At 41.8% G+C, this 25642-nt stretch overlaps 1 protein-coding gene across 1 annotated transcript in view; it reads right to left on the minus strand.

The window, feature by feature from the left end:
- The window catches only part of FAM47E (family with sequence similarity 47 member E), a 30712-nt gene that overhangs the window by 4818 nt on the left and 252 nt on the right, over positions 1-25642 (minus strand). The window contains exons 2-5 of the mRNA XM_082653921.1: positions 21384-21756; positions 19030-19157; positions 12907-13057; positions 4518-4718 (exon numbers count right to left, since the gene is read on the minus strand). Of these exons, the coding sequence (XP_082510047.1) occupies positions 4518-4718; positions 12907-13057; positions 19030-19157; positions 21384-21527 (624 nt within the window). The 5' untranslated portion in view covers positions 21528-21756. The remainder of the gene's footprint in view (positions 1-4517; positions 4719-12906; positions 13058-19029; positions 19158-21383; positions 21757-25642) is intronic.

Genomic DNA, 25642 nt, shown 5'->3' on the forward strand with positions numbered 1-25642 from the left:
ATAGTATCTACCCCATAGGGTTGTTGGGAAGACTAAAGGAGAGAACTATGTGAAGCAGCTAGAACTCATGTAAGAATCACATATTTCAGTGAAGGGTAATGACCTTCAACAATACTCAGTCAACCAAAATAAGAAGTTATCAGCCTCTCTGTGAGCCCAGCTCTATACTCAGCTTTGTAAATGGTACACTACTTTCGATCCAAATGCTATTCAACACCAGTCTCTTGCCTCTTTAGTTTTTAATTAAAAAAATATTTATGTATTTATTTATTTATTTGGCTGCACCACGTCTGAGTTGCGGCACGTGGGATCTTCATGGCCGCCGTGTGTGGGATCTGCAGTTGTGGCATGCGGGATCTTTTTAGTTGCAGCATGCGAACTCTTAGTTGCAGCGTACGGGATCTAGTTCCCTGACCAGGGATCGAACCCAGCCCCCTGCATTGGGAGCGTGAAGTCTCAACCACTGGACCACCAGGGAAGTCCCTCGCCTCTTTAATTGGAAGAGAGAAAGAGGGGGAGGAAGAGAGAAAGAGGGGGAGGAAGAGAGAGGGGGAGGAAGAGAGAAAGGGGAGGAGGAGGAGAGAAAGAGGGGGAGGAAGAGAGAAAGAGGGGGAGGAAGAGAGAAAGAGGGGGAGGAAGAGATGTCTTTCCTTTCTTTCTCCCATTCCTCAGGAGTGCATCTGCTGGTTCACAGCCTGATGCTGTGATGCAATACCCGCTCATTGTCTCATGAAAGGAGGTCTAACGCTTGTGTAGGACAAAGAAACATGAAACACAAAGACCCTGCTCCTCTGTCTTCTCACTCATATCTAAACTATGAGGTGGAACGTGTGGCCATTCTAGAGTCAAGCCAGAAACACCTGCCTGAAACAGAGATGATAGGACAGAGCAGAGGGGAGGGAAATCCCTTCTCAGAGCTGGATTCAGCATTATGATCCCTCCAATCCAAGCAGACTGACCTCCTTGCTGTTTCTAGAGCACCTATCACACTGCTGCCTCAGTGCCTTTGCACTCACTGTTCCTTCTCCATGATGCTCTTCCCCAAGACACCCACAGGGCTCACTCTCTTACCTATTTCAGGTCATCTTTTAAGTTGTATCTTCCCTGACCACCCAATTCAAAAACTGTAACCCCGCACAACACTGCTTGTCTTCTTTCCCTGCCTCATTTTTCTGAACAGCACTTATCGCCGCTTGATATGCTGTATATTTTTCTGATTGTTTGTTGTCTCACCTCTGACCTTCTAAAATGTAAGCTTCTGAGCTTGTTCGCCGCTACATCCCCCTGGCATCTAGAACAATACTTAGGACACAACAGGTGCTCAATAAATATTTGTTGGGTTAAAATCAGGTTTCTTAACTTCAGCGTTATTGACATTTTGAGCTGGATAATTCTTTGCTGGAGGTGGGGGGCGGTGGTGCTGTCCTATGCATTGTAAGATGTTGGGCAGCATTCCTGGTCTCCACCCACGAGATGCCAGTAGCATCTCCAAATTGTGACAACCAAAAACATCATCTCCAACATTGCCAAATATCCCTGGTGGGGTGTGGGGGTGGGGAAGGGGACAAAATTGTTCTGGCTGAGAACCACTGAATTAAAGGAAGGAGGGTAGGAGAGGAAAGAGAGGAAAAAAGAAAGGAAGGGAGAGGAACGCAATCTACATACTGCTCCACTAAAGAACTTGAGCTCTGGAATACGTTAGGTGGCTGGGTACCTGGTGATCTTTCAAGATTCAGTACAAACATAATTTCTTCTGTGAAGTCTTAACTGTACCCACCCTCAGCCCATGCCTGGTGGAACTGGTTACTTCTTCCTACAACCTGGATGAACCATGACATCATTTCATTATAGTTAGTCATTTATCCATTGACCTCACTAGACCGTAAGCTCCTTAAATGCAGGAAACAGTCCTTCATTTGCTCCCAGCACTTTTCGGCACATAGTAACAGATGCTCAGAAGTGTTTGTTGAATGAATGTATAAATAAATGGATGAATGAATATACAGGGCCAAGAGAAACATGCTACAATAGAGGCAGAAACTGCTGTGAGAGATTAGAAGTAAGAATAAGTTAATGTCAACCAAAGGACCTGGAGAAAACTCCATGGAAAAATTCGCATCTGACCTGTGTCTAAAGGAAGATGTAAGAGTGTAGACATGAGAAGAGGGGCATGTCAGGCAGAGAGAATACTGTGAGCAAAGGTAAGGTAGTCGAAAAGCTCAGAGTTTTAAAGAACATCAAAGAGCAGAGGATAACAGGCCTGAGAGTATGTGGAATAAGAAAATAAAGATGGAGATTCCATCCCCGGAATAGGGACCAGATTTATCCTTACACCTGCAACAACCAAAAAACGAAATATAGATATATATTGAATATATATGTATATATATTTATTTATTTATAAGACACTGGACATCAAATAGCAAAGGACAGTGATCCCTGAGAGGCAAAAAGTGAATAAGCCCCCAACTGCCCCAGTTCACTGTCTGCAGAGAGTTCCCAGGCCACAGAGCAGGAGAAGGAGCTCAGGAGGAACCTAGTGGACTTTCTGAGTTGAGAAGACAGAACTGAGAGTCCAGGAAGACCAAGGCAGCTGAAGTTTGCAGCCCAGAGTAACAGAAAGGAAAGAGCTGCACAGAGAGGGAACTACAGAGGTTTGCAGAGGGTCTCCATCTGTGTATGTCTGGGAGGAAACCACCTGAGGTCTGGGAAAGAACTAACCAAAAGGATTAGAGATAACAGCGTCCTGCATGCACACAGGGCCAGGGCCAGGGCCTGTTCCCTCCTGGGAAACTCGAAGATTCACAGGATACTGGGTAGAATACACGAAGGGTCTTGCATCGGTAGTAGGGAGTTAGCCCTAGACTAAACATTATTTTGACCCTTCTCAACAGTTCTTAAAAGCAAGACCCAAAAGGATCAAACTTTTCCAGACACAAGAAACATGAAGACATGTACACCAATGTGTATAATAATCACACTGCTCAAAACCAGTGACAAAGAGAAAGTATTAAAAGCAGCCAAGAAAAAACAGGTCCAGAAAAACAAAGATAAGGATGACATAAGATTTCTCATCAGAAACAACACAACCAGGAGGACGGTGGAGCAACAGTTTTAAAGGACTAAAAACAAACAAACAAAAAACTTTGAACCTAGAATTCTATACCCACAAAAATATCTTTAAAAATGAAGGAAGAACAAGGATATCTTCAGACATAGAAAAGCTGGAAGAATTCATCACCCGCAGATCTACACTAGAACTATTAAAGGAAGTCCTTCAGGCAGAAGGAAAATGATACTCTGTGGAAATCTATTTGAACTTTTGCATAGTGATCCTCCATTGGCCAGTCAAAAGTTCGATTTTGGCAATAACCACCATGCTTTATAAAGCAGCATTTGTGCAATTATTTGTAAATACAGAGAATTGAGCAATTTCATTCAGCCCAGATTCAGAACAAGCAGTGGTTCAGGTCCCATGTGCCTGAACCACATGGATATAATTTGCCTGTCCAGCATCATTCTGCATTTTACCCTTTAGAAAGATGAGAGGAGAATGGAAAATTTTAAGTGCTGAATTAGTGATGGAATGCATAGTTTTCATAAACTTTATGCAACAGAGACAAAGACGGAAAACATCATGAATGTAAAAATAGGTCAGCTGATCATGTTCAATTATGAAAGGACAAAGCTGGTATGTCAAAAATATTGGAAATATAGTATCAAAGATTATGTGTAAAAGACAGAGGGAAATTATTATCTTCACTTCCAGAGAAACTAACTCTGTAATCTCCCCGCTTCCCACCCACACTTAGGCACGTAAATCTGTCGTTGGACTGGCACAATTTGACTTGTGTATATATATTTGCACTAACACATTGTGTAGAAAAGTACTCAGGGGCCCATAGTACTTCCCTTTAGAACATAGCTTGTTTTTTCTCATCTCTGCTTCCTTGTTCTGTCTTCACAGGAAACTGGTGCTGGGAAACTGAGCGATTTGTTAATTATCAGGCAAGCATATGGTCAAGAATGATGGTCTGTGGTCGAAAAGACCGCCATAAAAATTCAAGAATTCTTTGGACATACACAGTGTTCACAACTGTTAACTGCAGCATCTTACTCTTGCAATAATAAACATTCACGTATATTTCTACTGACTATTAGAATTTCAACATGTAAAACACATAAAGAGATAGATTTCAACATATAAAACACACAAAGAGGTTGTCTCAACATATAAAACACATAAAGAGGGAAATAATGACTGTTCAGATATTAACAATAATGCTGAATGGCCTGCCTTGTTTGTATGACTGACTTTTTAAGATGTATTAAATATTCATTCATTTAACAAATGTTTATTTATTGTATTTTTTACAAATGTTAAACATCAAAAAAATTTCAAGAATTTTACTGAAAAAGGTCAGCGCCTTCTGAAGTACCAGAAGTCAAGAACATTTAATACTTGAATACGATTTAATTTCCTTTGATTCTCAGTTCTTCTCCCTTTTTGTAGTTACCTGTGGTTTCTGAAGTCTCTGCTCATAGTGCAGTTTCTGGGAAAACTGTGGCTCCTGCAGGTTATTCAGCCCAATCCTTTTCTTTAGCTCCAGAGGAACCTGGCTGGGTCTCATTGTATGGAGCACATTATAGCTTGGTTTGCTCTGACAGTCAATGTCAAACTGTTTCAGGATGAACTCCTCATCAATGTTCAGGCCCCGCTGGAAGAATAGCACAGGGCATGAGTCAAGGACAAATGGTGAAATGCTCCTTCTTCCATCTTTAATCTACAGGAGGTATTCGACCATGGCCGGAGAAGAGAGAGGTAGTTTAAAGGAGAGGTAGAAAGTGCTCAGTCACCATTTGTAGGAGACAAGAAGTATTTGGGGTCTGGAGAGCTTCGTCAGTGCATTAAGAGACAACTTAGGACCCACAAGAAGCAGTGAGTCCTGAGGGAGATAGTGGTGCTGAGGAAAATTCAGTCTGTTTGATCAAAAGCAAACATCTCCAACACTTTATAGTAGTAACATCTTTAGAGGTATTTTCCAGACATGTCTAGAAATGTTAGTTTGTGCTCTGCCCACAGCCCCTTATACAGGAAGCTGCCCTGTTCGGGGCTCCTACTGAAGCCATGGGCTCCTTTTAGTCAGCCATGTTTTGTGCACAGAACAAACCCGCCTTCCGTCCCCCAGCCATAGCTGGCAGGAGTACAGATGGGCACATTAAGAGCCCCTAATCTGTAGACTGACCATGGATCTATGATATGGCTGAAAGATAACTTAGATTTGAAGGATAGGAGAATATAGCACCTCAAAATATGCCTCTGGCTTAAGGCTTATTTTGAGCTGATGATTTTGAGAAACAGCAGACAACACAGGAAATGATCTAGAAACAGAGTAGAAGTCACCCTTTAAGTGAAATTTACATTTATTAAAAAAACTCCACTTGTAAGGCTGTCTCCCTCTCCATTCCAGGAAGAGAAGGAAGACTTTAAATCATGAGACAGACACTCTTAGCAAAGGAAAAGGCACCCACTTAAATTTGCATAATAAACCATACTCTTGTTCTCCTATTTCTTCCTGGTCACCTCCCCATTACTGACTCCCCACACCTTTCTCTCTTTGTCTTTGGCGCAAGTTGTTATTTGAGCCTGAATTCTAAGCCACCTAGGAGAGTTAGTCATTTTTCCCTGGGTATCTCCCATGTATATATGAGGTATACTTGTTAATAAATTTCTGTTTGTTTTTCTCTTGTTAATCTGCCTTTAGTTATAGAGATCCCAGAGAGAACTTAGAAGAATAAAAGGAAAATTATTTTTTCCTGCTCTACAGGCTCAACACAATCTTACTTTGGAATATATAAGTTGGGGAATATAGAGAATGGGGTCATTAGCAACTGAAGCTGATGTCGGAGTGAAATTTATAGACGGGGTCGTTAAATCGAGTCGGGGTATAAACTAGAGCAAGCAGAATCAATGAGGTAAAAAATAAATAAATAAACAACATGGAAGGAAAGTATAAACTAGTGCTATGGAGAAAATACCACAGGGTGATGTGATTGGGACCAAAGTAGTATGACAGTTATGGGACCTTGGTCATAAGGGACTGAAAACAAGGCTGGTTACCACAGCAGTTAAACAATTATCCTAGGGTTCCTTACACTTCCTGCCTCGAAAGAGGAATAGTCCCCAACAGGAGGAGTGGGAGAGGTGGAAGGGCTGGGACTCGGGCAATCCTATCTAGTCAGCTTGTAGACAAGCAGTGGTAGAGTGGGCATCACCTACCCTGTCCAGCATCCCTACTCCAGTCACACTCCGGAGAGCCTCCCTCCACCACTTTCAGTCCATCTGTCGCAAGTGGGCTGGACATGCCCACCTCTTGGCCTCAGGGTTGGACATGTGACCTAGACCAGTCAATGAGCATATTCCATCTCCTTACTCATAGTGGATAATTCAGGCACAGGTGTGACCCAAGTTAGTCTGGTGAGAGTAAGCCCTGGATTTTTCCCTACGGGAAAAAGGTTGCTCTTTTCCCATGTTAGGTTGTTGCCTGGTGGGATATAAGCTTGGAAAATTTAGTGAATACTTTTGATATCTCTTAGGGAAAGACTACAGGAATGTGAAGTCAGAAGAGAGTAGCTAAGTGATAGGGAGAGCACCTAAAAACATTTTAGCACCCAGATCCAGCTGTGCCTGAAGCTCTGAATACTTCTGGATGATTCCCTTTTCTCACTTAATCTAGTCTGAATTATATTACTTGCCAAAGAAATAGTCCAAAATAATATATTGACTAAAACTGACTCAAAAAATGGGGAGAGGGGGATTGAAAATTCTAGAGTCTGAAATTCAGGAAAAAGCATCGGGAATCTAGACATCTACTGGAACTCAGGGACAGAAATAGATAACTAAAAAGGTTCTTAGAAGGAGGGCAAGAAAAGAACTTGATAACTGAGTCAAAAGTCTCTTCATGTCAAATATTTTTCGTTAACGACTGTAGTCAAGCATAGCTTTCCAAGTACTTACAGATAAATATAACTGAGAAAAATGAATTGAAAAAAGAGGGAAGGACAGAGAGAAAAGAAGGTCCTAACATTGAAATGAAAGATTAAAATATGAAACAATGGGGCGGGGGAAATGGGGAGACGCCCAAAGGGTACAAACTTCCAATTATAACATGAGTAAGTTCTGGGGAATCTAATGTACAGCATAGTGACTCTAGTTAACAACGCTGTATTATATACTTAAAAGTTGCTAAGAGTAGATCTTACATGTTCTCACCTCACACACAGAGGTAATTACGTGAGGTGATGGATTTGTTAACTAACCAGATCATGGTAATCATTTTGCAATATATACATGTATCAAATGATCACATTGTATACCTTAAAATTACACAATGTTATATGTCAATTGTATCTCAATAAAGTTGGGTGCAGACAGCCACTTTAAAAAATATATGAGAGGGCAGAGAGCAGAAGCAAGAAGAACTACAATCCTGGAGCCTGTGGAACAAAAATCACATTCAGAGAAAGACAGAGAAGATGAAAAGGCAGAGGGCTATATACCAGATGAAGGAACAAGATAAAACCCCAGAAAAACAACTAAAAGAAGTGGAGATAGGGAACCATCCAGAAAAGAATTCAGAATAATGATAGTGAAGATGATCCAGCACCTCGGAAAAAGAATGGAGTCAAAGATCGAGAAGATGCAAGAAATGTTTAACAAAGACCTAGAAGAATTAAAGAACAAACAAACAGAGGTGAACAATACAATAACTGAAATGAAAACTACACTAGAAGGAATCAATAGCAGAATAACTGAGGAAGAAGAATGGATAAGTGACCTGGAAAACAGAATGGTGGAATTCGCTGCCGCGGAACAGAATAAAGAAAAAAGAATGAAAAGCAATGAAGACAGCCTAAGAGAACTCTGCAACAACATTAAATGCAACAACATTCACATTATAGGGGTCCCAGAAGAAGAGAGACAGAAAGGACCAGAGAAAATATTTGAAGAGATTATAGTCGAAAACTTCCCCAACATGGGAAAGGAAATAGCCACCCAAGTCCAGGAAGCGCAGAGAGTCCCATACAGGAGAAACACAAGGAGAAACATGCCGAGACACACAGTAATCAAATTGGCAAAAATTGAAGACAAAGAAAAATTATTGAAAGCGGCAAGGGAAAATGACAAATAACATACAAGGGAACTCCATAAGATTAACAGCTGATTTCTCAGCAGAAACTCTACAAACCAGAAGGAAGTGGCATGATATACTTAAAGTGATGAAAGGGAAGAAACTACAACCAAGATTACTCTACCCGGCAAGGATCTCATTCAGATTCAATGGAGAAATCAAAAGTTTTACAGACAAGCAAAAGCTAAGAGAATTCAGCATCACCAAACCGGCTCTACAGCAAATGCTAAACGAACTTCTCTAAGTGGGAAACACAAGAGAAGTAAAGGACCTACAAAAACAAACCCAAAACAATTAAGAAAATGGTAACAGGAACACACATATCAATAATTATCTTAAACGTAAATGCATTAAATCCTCCAACCAAAAGACACAGGCTCGCTGAACGGACAGAAAAACAAGACCCATCTATATGCTGTCTACAAGAGACCCACTTCAACCTAGGGACACATACAGACTGAAAGTGAGGGAATGGCAAAAGATATTCCATGCAAATGGAAAAGAAAGCTGGAGTAGCAATACTCATAAAAGATAAAATGACTTTAAAATAAAGAATGTTACAAGACACAAGGAGAGACACTACATAATGATCAAGAGATCAATCCAAGAAGAAGATATAACAATTATAAATATATATGCATCCAACATAGGAGCACCTCAATACATAAGGAAACTGCTAACAGCTATAAAAGAGGAAATCGACAGTAACACAATAATAGTGGGGGACTTTAACACCTCACTTACACCAATGGACAGATCATCCAAACAGAAAATTAATAAGGAAACACAAAGTTTAAATGACACATTAGACCAGACAGATTTAATTGATATTTATAGGACATTCCATCCAAAAACAGCAGATTACACTTTCTTCACCAGTGCGCACAGAACGTTCTCCAGGATAGATCAAATCTTGGGTCACAAATGAAGCCTCAGAAAATTTAAGAAAATTGAAATCATATCAAGCATCATTTCTGACCACGACACTATGAGATTAGAAATGAATTACAGGGAAAAAAACTTAAAAAACACAAACACATGGAGGCTAAACAATACATTACTAAATAACCAAGAGATCCCTGAAGAAATCAAAGAGGAAATCAAAAAATACCTAGAGACAAATGACAATGAAAACATGATGATCCAAAACCTATGGGATGCAGCAAAAGCAGTTCTAAGAGGGAAGTTTCTAGCTATACAAGCCTACCTCAAGAAACAAGAAAAATCTCAAATAAACAATCTAACCTTACACCTAAAGGAACTAGAGAAAGAAGAACAAACAAAACCCAAAGTTAGTAGAAGGAAAGAAATCATAAAGATCAGAGCAGAAATAGAAACAAAGAAAACAATAGCAAGGATCAATAAAACTAAAGGCTGGTTCTTTGAGAAGATAAACAAAACCATTAGCCAGACTCATCAAGGAAAAGAGGGAAAGGACTCAAATCAATAAAATTAGAAATGAAAAAGGACAAGTTACAACGGACACCGCAGAAATACAAAGCATCCTAAGAGGCTATGACAAGCAACTCTATGCCAATAAAATGGACAACCTGGAAGAAATGGACAAATTCTTACAAAAGTATAACTTTCCAAGAATGAACCAGGAAGAAACAGAAATATGAACAGACCAATCACAATGAATGAAATTGAAACTGTGATTAAAAATCTTCCAACAAACAAAAGTCCAGGACCAGATGGCTTCACAGGTGAATTCTATCAAACATTTAGAGAAGAGCTAACACCCATCCTTCTCAAACTCTTCCAAAAAATTTCAGAGGAAGGAACACTCCCAAACTCACTCTATGAGGCCATCACCTCCCTAATACCAAAACCAGACAAAGGTACTACAAAAAAAGAAAATTACAGACCAATATCACTCATGAACATAGATGCAAAAATCCTCAACAAAATACTAGCAAACAGAATACAACAACACATTAAAAGGATCATACACCATGATCAAGTGGGATTTACCCCAAGGTTGCAAGGATTCTTCAATATGTGCAAATCAATCAATGTGATACACCATATTAACAAACTGAAGAAGAAAAACCATATGATCATCTCAATAGATGCAGAAAAAGCTTTTGACTAAATTCAACACCCATTTATGATAAAAGCTCTCCAGAAAGTGGGCATAGAGGGAACCCACCTCAACATAATAAAGGCCATATATGACAAACCCACAGCAAACATCATTCTCAATGGTGAAAAACTGAAAGCCTTTCCTCCAAGATCAGGAACAAGACAAGGATGTCCACTCTCACCACTATTATTCAACATAGTTTTGGAAGTCATAGCCACAGCAATCAGAGAAGAAAGAGAAATAAAAGGAATCCAAATTGGAAAAGAAGAAGTAAAACTGTCACTGTTTGCAGATGACATGATACTATACATAGAGAATCCTAAAGATGCCACCAGAAAACTACTAGAGCTAATCAATGAATTTGGTAAAGTTGCAGGATACAAAATTAATGCACAGAAATCTCTTGCATTCCTATACACTAATGATGAAAAATCTGAAAGAGAAATTAAGGAAACACTCCCATTTACCCTTGCAACAAAAAGAATAAAATACCTAGGAATAAACCTACCGAGGGAGACAAAAACATGTATGCAGAAAACTATAAGCCACTGATGAAAGAAATTAAAGATGATTCAAACAGATGGAGAGATACACCATGTTCTTGGATTGGAAGAATCAATATTGTTAAAATGATTATACTGTCCAAAGCAATCTACAGATTCAGATTACCAATGGCATTTTTTACAGATCTAGAACAAAAAAATCTTAAAATTTGTATGGAGACACAAAAAAACCCGAATAACCAAAGAGGTCTTGAGGGAAAAAAACAGAGCTGGAGGAATCAGACTCCCTGAGTTCAGACTATACTACAAAGCTACAGTAATCAAGACAATATGGTAGTGGCACAAAAACAGAAATACAGATCAATGGAACAAGATAGAAACCCCGGAGTAAACCCATGCACCTATGGTCAACTAATCTATGACAAAGGAGGCAAGGATATACAGTGGTGAAAAGACAGTCTCTTCAATAAGTGGTGCTGGGAAAACTGGACAGCTACATGTAAAAGAATGAAATTAGCACACTCCCTACACCATACACAAAAATAAACTCAAAACAGATTAAAGACCTAAATGTAAGACCAGACACTATAAAACTCTTAGAGGAAAACATAGGAAGAACACTCTTTGACATAAATCACAGCAAGATCTTTTTTGATCCACCTCTTAGAGTAATGGAAATAAAAACAAAAGTAAACAAATGGGACCTAATGAAACTTAGAAGTTTTTGCACAGCAAAGGAAACCATAAACAAGATGAAAAGACAACCCTCAGAATGGGAGAAAATATTTGCAAACAAATCAACAGACAAAGGATTAATCTCCAAAATATATAAACAGCTCATGCAGCTCAATAACAAAAAAAAACCAACCCAATCCAAAAATGGGCAGAAGACCTAAATAGACCTTTCTCCAAAGAAGACATACAGATGGCCAAGAGGCACATGAAAAGCTGCTCGACATCACTAATTATTAGAGAAATGCAAATCAAAACTACAATGAGGTATCACCTCACACCAGTTAGAATGGGCATCATCAGAAAATCTACAAACAACAAATGCTGGAGAGGGTGTAGAAAAAGGGAACCCTATTGCACTGTTGGTGGGAATGTAAATTGATACAGCCACTATGGAGAACAGTAGGGAGGTTCCTTCAAAAGCTAAAAATAGAATTACCATATGACCCAGCAATCCCACTACTGGGCATATACCCAGAGAAAACCATAATTCAAAAGACACATGCACCCCAATGTTCATTGCAGCACTATTTACAATGGCCAGGTCATGGAAGCAACCTAAATGCCCATCAACAGATAAATGGATAAAGAAGATGTGGTACATATATACAATAGAATATTACTCAACTGTAAAAAGGAACGAAATGGGTCATTTGTAGAGTCGTGGATGGATCTAGAGACTGTCATACAGAGTGAAGTAAGTCAGAAAAACAAATATCATATATTAACGCATATATGTGGAACCTAGAAAAATTTTACAGATGAACCAGTTTGCAGGGCAGAAACTGAGACACCGATGTAGAGAACAAACGTATGGACAGCAAGGGGGGAAAGCCGCGGGAGGTGGGGGGTGGTGTAATGAATTGGGAGATTGGGATTGACATGTATACACTGATGTGTATAAAATGGATGACTAATAAGAACCTGCTGTATAAAAAAATAAATAAAATTCAAAAAAAATGTATTGATAATGGCGCATTAATTTTTTCAAGTGTACCATACTAATTATTAACACAAGAGATGTTATTAATAGGAGGAACTGGGCATGAGAAATATGGGAAATTTCTTACTATTTCTGAAACTTTTCTGTAAATCTAAAACAATTCCAAAATAAAAAGCTAATTAAAAAAATTATAATAAAAAAATTAAAAAATTAAAAAATATATATATGAAACAACAGCAATGTACTTATAAACAATAAACATTCAAACATTGGCTGTAAGCTTGCAAACTTTCCAGAAATTTCACCTACAAGAAACATTTCTATTTTAAACAGTGGGAGAGTCAAAAGATTCCTTTACGACTTTGCCTATTTGACTTAGATTATATCCAAACACTGTTTTTTAACAAAAGCAACTTTGAGCTCGACTTGTAAGTATTACCAGTAACTTACAAACTTAGTAGCCCAGCTGCAGAAGTCGCTAACTCCTTTGCGTACGTTTTCATGACGAAGTGGACCATCATTGCAGAGCAGATCTGATTCACTTGGCTTCTTTTCTTCATAAAGCCACTGGCCTGGATGTGACACAGGAGTCTTCTTGGGACTAAAGTTAATGAGATCATCAAAGAATCACAATATACAGCGCCATGAATCCAGGTGGATTTCAAATAGTATCTTGGGGAGGAGCTCATAATGCAAGTATGTTTAACAGGCAGGCTCTTGCAAGCTGGTACAAATTCTATGTTAGTATTTTTCAAAGATCATATTCTCATTATCAATATCATAAAGACAAGTATATCATATTTATTTAGAACAATTAAAGCTGATATAGAATTTTATCACTGTAAGTTAATTTTTTAAAATTATGAGTACCATTTATTAAGACCTATTTCAGGTAAAAACACAAATTACAGTGCTTGGAATCTGTCAAGACTATCTTGACAAGTAGGAGATATCCTTGCCTTCTCTCTCCCTCAGCCCTAAACTCCAGCCTATTAGTAAATCTGGTAGATTTTAACTCTGTCTCCTTCTCTGGACTGTTTCAAAAGGCTCCTTGCTGGGGTCTCTGCATTTTCTCTTAAGGCCCTAACTGGTAATCCCTAATCCATTCCCAAAGTGTAAATCTTGTCTTATCAAATGCAGCTACCCTTCATCCTGGATTAAGCGTCTTCAATAGCTTCTTTTTAAAACTTGAGATATAACTCACACACCCTAATAGTTACCATTTCAAAGTATACAGTTGCTTTCATATATTTACAAAGTTGTGCAACCATCACCATTAATTCTGAAACATCTTCGTCACCCCCAAAAAGAAGGCCCATAAACATTAACAGTCACTGTTCATCTCCCCACCCCCACCATTCTCTCTGCTCTTAAAAACCACTAATCTACTTTGTGTCTCTGTGGATTTGCCAATGCTGGGCATTTTATCTGAATGGAACCATATAATATATGATCTTTTATGTCTGACTTCTTTCACTTAGCATAATGTTTTCAAGTTTCATACATGCTGTTGCATGTATCAGTAGTTTCTTCCTTTTTTATGGCTGAAAAATATTCCATTGTATGGAGAGACCACACTTTGTTTATCCATCATCAGTTGGTTGATGGATATTTGAGTTGTTGCCACTCTGGCTATAATGAATAATGCTGCTATGGACATTCAGGTATAAGATTTTTGAGTTCAATAGCTTCTTGTTACTCCTCCAGTAAAGATCTAAGTCTAAACTCAGTTTTCAGGGCTCTTCATGGCCTGTTCCTTGCCTATCTCTCCAGATTCTTCTGTAACTACACACTCCCTCACTCTCTGAGCTCCAACCATAGTGGCCCCCTCTCAGTCCCATGAATTTATCATGCTCCCATCCAGCCACAGGGCCTTTGTACATGTTATTCTAACTGACTGCAATGCCAACTCTATTCCCTCATCCCCATTATGTCTCAACATACATGCCACTTCCTCAGGGAGGTATTCACACAGTCTGTCCCCAGAGCCCACATTTTATTCATAGCACCCTGTACCTTTTATTCATAGCACCTATATATTAATTCATCCATCCATCCATTCAACAAATATTTATTAGGCACCAACTATGTGCCAGGCACCATTCTAGGCATTTGGATTCAGCTGTAAATAAAGTTAAGACCCTGTCCTCACAGAGCTTACAATTGAGTAGGGAGAGACAGATAGGAAAGAGCTAAACAAATATATACCAGGTGATTATAAGTGGTATAAAGAAAAATAAAACAGGGCAGGAGGGATGGAGAGTGATGACAGGGGGCTCTTCTTTATACAGAAAAGTTCTCTCAAAGTGATCTTTGAGCAGAGACCCAAAAGAAGAAAGGGATTAAACCATGCAGATATCAAACAATGCAGACACCAGGCAGAAAAGAAAAGCATGTGCAAAGGCCCTGAGGTTGGTGCTAAGCATGTATGAGGTACACAAAGAGGTCAGTGCGACTGGAGAGGAGTACTTAAAGGATATAATAGTAGAGGATGAGGCCTGAAGAGATAATGGGAACCTGATCATAAGGAACTTGAGAGGCAACTGTAAGGACTATGGACTTTACTCTGAATAAGTAGGCAACTGGAGAATTTTGAGCACAGGACTGATATTGTATGACTTAAGTTTTTTACAGAATCACTTTAGCTATTGTGCAGCAAATAGACTGGGGCAGAGGATGCGGGCTGGGTGGAGGCCATGAGACCAGTTAGTAAACTATTCCAATAATCCAGGCAAGAGATGATGGTATCTTGGAATAGACTGACAGTAGTAGAACAGGTGAGATTCTAGGTATATTTCAAAGGTAAAGGCGTTAGGATTTTTCGGCAGATTGCAACCACTGTTTCAAAAGCCACTGGAAGAATGGAGTTACTATTTACTCATCTGGAGAAGACAGAAGCGGGTGTAGGTTTGGGGAAGAAATCAAGAGTTCAGGTAGGACTTGTCGAGTCTGAGATGCCAATTATACACTCAAAGGCAAATGTTAAACATCCATACATAGACGGCCTGAATGAGGTGACTTAGATTGTGTAAACATGTAGAAAAGAAGATGTCAGAGACTGATGCACTTCAAGGTTAAAAAGAAGGTAAGGAAGGACGAGCAAAAGACTGGGGAGAGGACCATGACGCAGGAGGAGAGCCAAGAAAGAGGATGTACCAGAGACAAAATGAAAAAGTGTTTCGAGAAAGATGATATCAATTGTATCAGCTGCTACTGTTACATCAAGTGGTGATCACTGAGAACTGATTAGGTAACATAGAGGCCATTGGTGACCTTGACCCAAGGGAGATCCAGTGGAGTGCTGATTGCTGAGTTCAAGAAAGAATGAAAGAGGAAGTGAGTATGGACACCTCTTTCAAGGAGTTCTGCTCTAAAGGCAAGAAGAGACTATATAGTTAAAGAAAGTTGTTTTAAAGATGGGAGATATTACCTCATGTGGGAGGCTGCTAACGGCTCCCAAAGAGATCAGGTGCTGATCTTTGCAACCTCTAAAGGTTACTTTATGTGGAAAAAGAGTCTTTACAGATATGATTAAACTAAGGAGTTTGCGATGGGGAGATTATCCTGGATTATCTGGGTGGGCCCTAAACGCCATCACAGTGCCTTATAGGAGAGAGGTAGAGGAAGATCTGACACACACACAGAGGAGAAGGTGATGTGAAGACGGGGCAGGGAGAGATTTGAAGATGCTGCCCTTTGAAGAATGGAGTGATATGGCCACAAGCCAAGGAAAGCTGGCAGCCTACAGAAACTGAAAGAGGCAAGGAATAGATTATTCCCTAGAGCCTCTGGAAGGACATGTACCTGCAGATACTTTGATTTCAGCACAGTAATTCTGATTTCTGACTCCAGGCCTTCAGAACTGCAAGATAATAAATTTCTATTGTTTTAAGCCACGAAGTTTGTGTTACTTTGTGTAGCAGCCATAGGAAACTGAGAATACACTGACCAAAAAAACCCTCGCCATTATATAATTATACATTCATTCTGTGATATGACAATTTATTAACACATTAATTTTGTTCATTTTCTCTATACTTTACCTTCTCCCCTCTTAAGTAGATAACCCATTAGCTTGAAATTTCTTGCCCTGGAGATTTTTACAGGGTTGACCAAGAAAACTGCCTAAGTGAAAGACAGATCTTATATTGTGTAGAAACCCAAGCTCACTGAAGTAATTATGTAGGTGTTGAGATGGGATGGGGAGAGTGGGGGGGATGCATAGAGTGTGACAGAAACAGCAAAGGGTTGAGAAAAGAAAGAGTCCCCAAAACCAGAAAGAAATTAAATATCGATTTAATTGCCTCTGCAATTGCTAGAGGCCTATCCCACTTTCTTACACTACAAAAAATGACCACGACTGAATGTTTGCTGTTCAGTGGGATGAGGGCTTGGTGTCAGATATAAATAGAAATAAAAGTAATATTTCATAAACATATAGCTTTGTGAGCAAAGACTCGATGCCCTTGATATTTAATGCTTTCTTCCACACCAGTCTGCAATCACCACGAAGATGGGGTCCTAACTTGTTTGCCACTGTGTCCTCAGAACCTAGCACTGACCATGACCCATAGTAGGTGCTTGATAAGTACTGTTGATCTTTTTGCATAAATAGAATGAGCTAGTGGTCCCTGAGGGTCAAGAATTCAAAGATGCTCACAGGGCCACACTGACCCACACTGCTGGAGTCTCCAAGGGGACCCCCTACTTACTCCTTACCCCCTACTTACTCCTCCCTCTTCCCCACCCACATTCTAAGCACTGAAAAATAATACACAGAGCAAAGACAAAAGACAAAATGTCCCCTTTATCACTGGCGGCAGCCATGTTCGAGCACTTGGGTTCAGGTCCAAGAGGACTTGCTAACTGAAATCCAGAAATGGGCAGACTGTCCCATCCAGGCAGCAGCGGCATGGACCAGGGTGGGGCTCCCCTCAAGAAGGAAGGAGGAGAGGAGAACTCGTGCTTCCATGGGCCATCTTGCTTTCCAGTAGAAGGGCAGAGCTGAGAGGAGTGTGCCCAGTTGTTCTCCCCAGACTGACCAGGGGTACACTAAGAGGCCAGAACAGTGGGGCTCCTGTCGCCTCGTGTCCCCCCCTAACCAACATGTATAATTAATCAGTGGATTCTCTCTCACTCCACTTCCATGCAGCTAACTCGTGTGACTAGCAAAGCTCTCCGTGGCCCCTTCCACACACCCTGGCCGTGGTCCTGGGTCCTATGTACGTGGCCTGGGTGCTGTGGCTGGGCTGCCCTCTAGTTCACCCATACGCTTCAGTGCCTGCCAGTGATCTCATCAATTTCAACAGTCAAATGCATATCCCAAATCTGTTTGTGTCAAGTATACTTATCACGGCATTTACATTTTAAATTAAATAATATGTGAATGGGGAAAACAAAAGTGTGATATGAAAGAGAGCGGTTTCTATGAAAATTAAGCTTCGTGCTTTGGAAAGGTTCAATGAAGGTGGCATTACTGGTGTCGTTTATGCAAAAAAGATGACTGGGAAACTCCAAGCAGCAGACCCGTACTCCAAAAAAAGGCTTTATATTAAAAGACTAGCAAGTGAACGTACAGTTATGTTTTAGGGTAAAGCAAAATGTGTCAAGTACTGAAGTATCATCTTCTACAATTCCCTATGTTAGCCTCTTGGTTGGCTGGTTTGGTTGGTTGGTTATTCAACCAACTACTGGTCTCAGTCCTGTTGAATAAAAGGGCTTCTGCCACAGATAATGCAGAAAGCCACTGTGGGCTAATCAAAGTCAATCAGGTTTTCTGCAGTTTTCTTCTTCTCCGACAGCTGTCCTAGAGTCACGCAGATACACCCGTACTCGCTCCATAGCTGGCTAATTCACATCCGTTTATGAAGTAAACACTCTTCAGAGCGGGACCCGAGGCTCCCTTCCCTCCTCCTCAGGAACTTAGATACTTTTGCTTCTCTTAATTATTCTCAAGATTCTTAATTATTCCTAAAATATTCTAAAGATGAGAAGCTTTGAGAAGGTAACTACAGATAGTCACTGACTTATGATGGTTCGACTTACAATTTTTCTACTTCATGATGGAGTAAAAGCAAGCAACGTTCATTCACTAGAAAATGCACTTTGAATTTTGAATTTGGATCTTTTCCTGGGCCGGTGATATGCAGTGATGATACTGTCTCGTGATGCTGGGCTGCGAACCACAGCTCCCCATCAGCCACGTGATCACAAGGGCAAACAGCCGATACACTTACAACCATCCTGTACCCACACAACCATCCTGTGTCTCACCTTCAGTGCTGTATTCAGTTAATGACATAAGATATTCGACACTTTATTATACAATAAGCTTTGTGTTAGATGATTTTGCCCAACTGTAGACTAATGTAAGTGTTCTGAGCACGTTTAAGGTAGGCTAGGCTACGCTATGATGTCTGGTAGGTTAAATGTATTAAATGCATCTTTGACTTATGGTATTTTCCATTTACCATGGTTTATGGAGACATAAGCCCACCGTAAGTCAAGGAAGATCTGTACTAGAACGTTTCATCATGGGACAGGAATGAGCGAGAGGTTAAGAACAATACTTACTGCCCCAGGAAGACTTGAGTAGAACGTTTTTTTAAAAGTTTTGTGGGTTCCTTCATTCTTTTCCGGATGCCCTGACAATAACCCCGTGTGTCCTCCAGCTTCCTGTCAGGACCCAGCACTTCCAGCACCTTTAATAAGAGTTACAAACAGAAAACAACTTTAGAGGAAAGAAAGATGAGCTGAAAAGGGTGCCCCTTGATTCTAAAACAGAATGGACCTAGTCATCCCTTTCCTTTTCCTTTCCAGTTGGTCAATTCTGTTCATCAATTCCAGTGCAAATACAGTGCTGGGTGCTGCAGGTAAACGTCCATCACCTAGACATTAGCTATGTGGCCTTTTTACTGAAGTTCTGTCTCCTCTAGATGGAACAGTTCCTCTGGACCCACCCGGACCCCACTGCCCCACAGAAAAAAAGTGTCTCTAGAGGATTTCTGTTTATTTGACTGCCCACCATCCATTCTTCCTCCTATGAGTAACAGTCTCTAGACTTTTCTTTGGAGAATCATGTCTCTCTCCACTCTCAGTCCTTGTGATCTGAATTGTCCTGACCACTCATCACTCTGCAGGTTGACCATGTTAATCAGGCCCACAGTGACTGGCTTAGGAATGGGTACAAGACCCAAGTGAGACCCAGGGAAATTTGGTCATGGAAATTTGCTGGAACCGTGCAAAAAGAGGGGGTGTTTTTCTGGGTAAAATTTACATCTAGAGCTGCTGGTGGCCATCATAGCACCACAAGAAGAGATCCTGCTTCAGAAGGAAGCCAACACATCTGTTTGAGGAGGTCAGACATGGGAATAAGAGCCACTGTCCCATGTGCCCTCTAAGGAGGTGTTCAAACAATCTCTTTGTCACGGACTCAGAGCTCTGGCCCACAGGAGGCAGTGAAGGAAAGCCCAGGGGGCAAATCATTGATTAGAAATTCCAGTTGTCCTTTCTACAGCCTTCCCTGACACTAATCACTTACTCATTCATTCATCCATTATCCATAACTATTTATTGAGTGTCTACCATATGCCAGGTATTGGTGGTACACAGTGAAAGACACAGATAAAATCCCTGCCCTTGAAAAGCCCTGCCCTTGTAGAGATTTTATTCCAGTGAGAAGCCCAGCGCTGACAACTGCTAGGACGGAAATAGATCATGGTAAGGCACAGAGGATGAGAGGGAGGGGGTGTCTTTTTATGTAGGCCTCTCCAGTGAGGAGATAATTGAGGAAAGAGCTGAAGCAAGTGAAGGAGTGAGGCCGGCAGACATCCGGGGGCAAGTGCTCCAGACAAAGGAACAGAGACCTAAACTGGACATGCTTGTTCACGTTTGCTGAGCAGCCAGGAGGCCAGAGTGGCTGCAGCAGACTGAGGAGGGCAGAGGAGTAGGCGGTGAGGCTGGAGAGGGAGCAGGGCAGGAATGGGATGGAGCACAGAACACGCAGGACCTTCCAGACCATGGCAAGGACTTCACTCTGAATGAGAACCTTTGAGCAGAGCCTCAAAAGTTTACCTTCTCAACAACTGTCATGCTTGCTGACATAGGGAACAGACTGCAGGGGGTAAGGGGGTAGCGGGGTCGCAGGCACTGTTAGTTCCCTGTCCAATATCCATCCTGCCCCCTTTCCTTAAATCTAATAGAATTTTGTCCTGGATTTTGTTCAGGGCTGCAATACCCACCCAAGAAATTCAATTTTCTAGACTCCCTAGCAGCTAAGAGTGGTCAGATGAATGAGATGTTTACTGGGAAGGCTACTATTTGCCTAATTAAAAGAGTCAGCTGACATGCAACTTTTAAACTCTGCCCCTTCCCCTTCTTGTCTGAAAGACAGACTCGATGCCTGGAGGTGTGGAAGCCATTTTGAGCTATAAGGACAAGAGACGTATGCGAAGGACATTAGACCTGCAACTTAAAAGAAGCCTGGGACAGAGGTGACATATCGCAGCTGCTGCCCAGCCCTAGTCTTGGCAATCTGGTGAAATTGCCCATGACATTTCAGGTGCGCAGGTGCCTTTCTAGCCATCAGTTAATAATTCTCACGGACACTCCCAAGACCAGGCTAACGTGACAGAAGCAAGACTGGACAATTCCTCCACTCTATTCTCCCCCTAAAAAGTCACAAGCAAAGTAGACTGGTAGAGCTTCAGGGGTAAACAAGTCGGACACTTCTGGTTTGCTGGGCCTTTGTAAGTTGGATGGCCTCATAGGAAGCACAGGGAGCGGCGGGTATGTTGCTGCCACTTGCACGTCTTAGAAGACTGCTCCAAACCCCAGGAGAACTGCCCCCCTGGGGACACATTCATCACCCTCTCCCCCTGGAGGGAACTCCCCAGGCATCTAAGGAGCAATATTCCCCGGGTGGTCACCTCTGCGGGCATGTCTTCCTCCAGGTCCGGGTAGGGAGCCGAGGGGTGCGGGGTCGGATGGGCCTCAACGTCCGCCAGGAAGTCCTTCCGCGCCTGGCGGGCCGGCGAGAGCGTGGAACGCAGGGCTGCTTCCCTAGGCAGCATGTCCTTCTGGCTCCTCTTCGGGGCAGGTCGGGGAGCTCTGTGATAAATCTGGGGGAGAAAGCCCTCCTCAGGGCCCCGAGTGATCACAGCTCCGCAAGGCGGGCAGCCTTTCCGGAAGTCATCCAGTCCCGTTCTCACAAACCTCCACCGCCGGCTGTTCAGTGACGTGGGGCGTGGCGACCTGCGCCCGTGCTTTGTGAAGCACTTGGACGGCAGATCTTCTCTGTACCTGCGAGACAACGTGCCGGTGTTATGGACCACAAGGACCACAAGGATGGGAGAAGGAGGTTGTGAGCAGGCTGGTCTCCACCTGTTTCAGGAGGAGAGGTGGGGGAAGGGAGGGTCACGTGGCGAAGTCTGAGTTAATCATAGTCCTGGTTCATGGCACGTTATCGCTGGTCTGTGCAAGGCCCCTCTCCTGTTTTCTTTATTCTACGTTATTCCCATAGCCCACCGTCATTGCCCTCCCCTGCACAAGCAAAACCACTCTTAACAGATTTGGAATGTACCCGTTGTTTGCAGACATCCTTATAAGACCTGTGTATCCTTCATGTACGTAAATGGTACTATTCTGTGACTTGCTTACCAAGCAGGATACCACGAAGGCTCATCCGTGTCACTATGTGTAAATGTAATCCATTATTACATTTGGTGGTGCTGTCACCACCATCCAGCTATCCAGTCTCTTTGTGAAGAATACTCACAAGTTGTGACCCCTCTTGGGACTCTTTCTTATCCTTTAAAGGGACACAGTGCAGTGGGAAGAACTTGGACACAGTGACACCTCGCCCCTAGCTAGCTGCATGACCTTCGCCCTTCATTTAACCTTTGTGGACCTCGATTTCTCCTCTAAACTCGGGGTCAAGGGTTGCAAACTGGTTGTTCATGGACTGTATCAGGCCCACAGACCTGTCATTTGATCCCATTTGTGTTTTAATAAGAATCATAAGAGTTCACATGTATTGAGAACTTTCTATATAACACGTGTTGTTCTAAGTGCTTTACATGAATTAACTTATTTTAATCTCATAACACTCCTATGAAGTAGGTACTAATATTATTCCCATTTACAGATAAGGAAATTGAGGCACAAAGAAGTTGAAAACCAAACACCTGTCAAAGTTCCCACAGCTGATAAGGGGGAGAGCTGAAATTTTAATACAGGTAGTGTGCCTCTGGAGAAAGGTGTTTAACCACTATGCCAGAGCTTCTGACATATAAAAAAGTTCACACAAATAATCTGGAACAGAAATCAGGAGCTCTGGGGACACTGGGTCCACCTATCCATGGAGCCATTACTGGTATAAGGGCTGCCATCTTTTAGACAAGTCCTATGCTCTCTTATTCACAGTCTCTACCACTCCCTACTGCCTCATATGCAGCCTGCTTCACTCTGTTTCTTTACCCATCAGACCCCTGTTTGCACTGAGTAGTTAGGGCATGAAGCTAAGATGGAAGAGACAGATGGACAAATAGGAAGGAAAATGGGACCTGGATAATCTAATATATCCAGCCATGGCCAAAGTCAGGACTTGGAACCTGAGCAGCTTAATGGCAGGTCTCTCATTATCCTAATACATCACACAAGCACTTCATAAAATCAAATCTGATAACCAATATTTTTACTTAAGGACAGTCATACCACTTAAAATGGGGAAAGTGTGGCAGCTAGCTCAAACCTCATAGATTGTTAGAGCTGGCAGAAACTTTGAAAGAAATCTAGTCCACCTTCCTCACTTTTCAACGAGGAAACTGAGTTCCAAAGAGGTGAATAAGGCAACCGATCTGGCTGGAGGGCTTCCCATGACCCCACTTTACCTCTCATAGCTGATAAGCTTACCACTCTGCATTCTGTTAAGTTCATGAAAAATTTTGCTTGACCCAGAAAATAAAACATTTTTTCTAAACGTTTACTATTTCACAGTCACTATATGATACTTGGATATTTCCACTTTTAAGAAGTGCAAAAGAGTGTCAGGCATTTATCCTAAAGAAATGAAAACTTATGTTCACACAAAAACCTGTACGCAAATGTTCATAGCAGCTTTATATGTAATAGCTAAAAGCTAGAAACGACCTGAATGTCTTTCAGCACATGAATGGATAAACCATGGTACGTCCATGCCACGAAATACAACTCAGCAGTAAAAATGAACTAACTTGATGCACACAATCTCTTGGATGGATCTCAAGGGCTTTCGCTGAATGAAAAAGAGCCAATCTCAAAAGTTTTATACCTTTAATAAAGGTATTATTCTATTTATCTAACATCCTCAAAAGAACAAAATTATAGAAATGGAGGCCAAATTAGTGGTTGCCAAGGGTTGTGGGTGGGAAAATGAATGATAATAAAGGGATAGCATGAAGTGGTTCCCTTGCGGTGAGGAAACAGTTTTGTATCTTGATGTATACACATGACAACATTTTACTGAACCACACACACACACACACACACACAAGTGACAACTGGTGAAATTCAAGTAAAGTCTACCGTCTAATTCATATACTGCGCCAGTGCTGATTTCCTGCTTTGGTAATGTACTATCATTATGCAAGATGGTACTACTGGAAGCATCTGGAGGAAGGGTATATGGGGCCTCTGCACTATATCTGCAACTTCTTGTGAGTCTATAATTATTTCAAAGCAAACAGTTTGAAAATGGGGGTGGGGAGAGATTCTCAAAGAGTTCATAATTGCTAACATGTACACAGTGCATGTATGTGGCAGTAACTGCTTCACAGGTGCTATGTCAGTAAATCCTCACAACAATCCTATAAAGCTGATTCCTTTTATTGTCCCCATTTTACAGGTAGGAAAACTGAGTCCAGAAACAGCAACTAAGTTGCCTAAGGTCACCAGTCAAACAAGAGGAAAACTGGCCTTCAACTCCAGCCTTTCTGATTCTAGACTTTGTAATCTTAACCATCACATCGTGCTGCCTACAAGAGAGCCGAATTCCATTCTCATAAGCAGCTCGAGGAATCAGCAAAGGCAGAAAGCCTCAGCTTCCTGTCCTGCGGCAGTGACAGAGGTAGGAGACAGATGGGCCCCTGGGCTGGACAGCTGGTGTCTGTCACGTGGAGTAAAATTGAAGCTTTGTTCTCCCCCCAGACGCTCCAAGGACAAAGCTAGTGGCAGAAGCTGAGCTCTGCTGAAGTAAAGAGATAAGATGACCACTCCTGAGGTCAGGAAAACTTCCCTTTCTGCACATGCGCAGGAAGGCTCCTTGGGGGTCAAAAAGGGAGGGGGCGCCACCCCATAGTAAGTGTGGACATGCACCCACAGGCCTCTGCGGTGGGATCCATCTTAGCAGAATATTGCACACGCATGTTGGGGAGCATCCTAGGACCAGTCAGGTGTGAAGGAAGAAGCAAGATAATTGGCCAGATGTAAACAAAGACCTGGAAGGACTGTCCTATAGAAGGGATTTAAATCACCTCTTCACTGCTTTTCTCAATCAGGAGGCCAGCACTCCTCTCCGGTTGTGTACTTCCGCCTAGTTTCTGACTTAACTGTCTCCTCCTCATTAAGAGAGGACGCCCATACCCTTTCTCCCTGGGTGTGTATTTCTGCCTAGCTCCTGACTTAAATAAACTGTTTCAGTGTGTGCTCTCCCATACATTGTGCTGTGTCTCTAATAATAAACGCTGTATCTGTTTTTACAGTTTTTGCCTCCTTGAAACATTCTTGTTTTCAATGGGGGTAAGAGCCAGGGGAACTTTGCTTCTAGCCTCTAGTCCCTGGTGTCTAGGATTCCTGGTTTTCATCCAGGCTACCCAGGTTCAATTCCTGGGCAGGGAACTAAGATCTCTCTTCAGGACAGCTGACTGCTGTCTCTCCGAGATCAACACATTCAAAACAGCAGCAGACCACCCCAGTACCCGAGGTACTCTCCAAACACGGGCTCAGCTTGGCCACAGTTACCAGCTGGGTGGCCAAGGCTCCAGGTGCTGTCTAACCCGGAGAAGGGCAGGTCGCAGGCTAAACCAGTCTCCGCAGAGGACTCTATGGCCATCAGTTTCCCATCTGGAATGGGTATATTCATCTACATCCTCTGGGGGACTCTGAGAATAACCAAAAAAAAAAAAAAAAAAGGTGTCCTTGGCGTTGAGGA

Source organism: Grampus griseus, assembly GCF_964374135.1.
Source record: "Grampus griseus genome assembly, chromosome: 4".
Taxonomy (NCBI): Eukaryota; Metazoa; Chordata; class Mammalia; order Artiodactyla; family Delphinidae; genus Grampus; species Grampus griseus.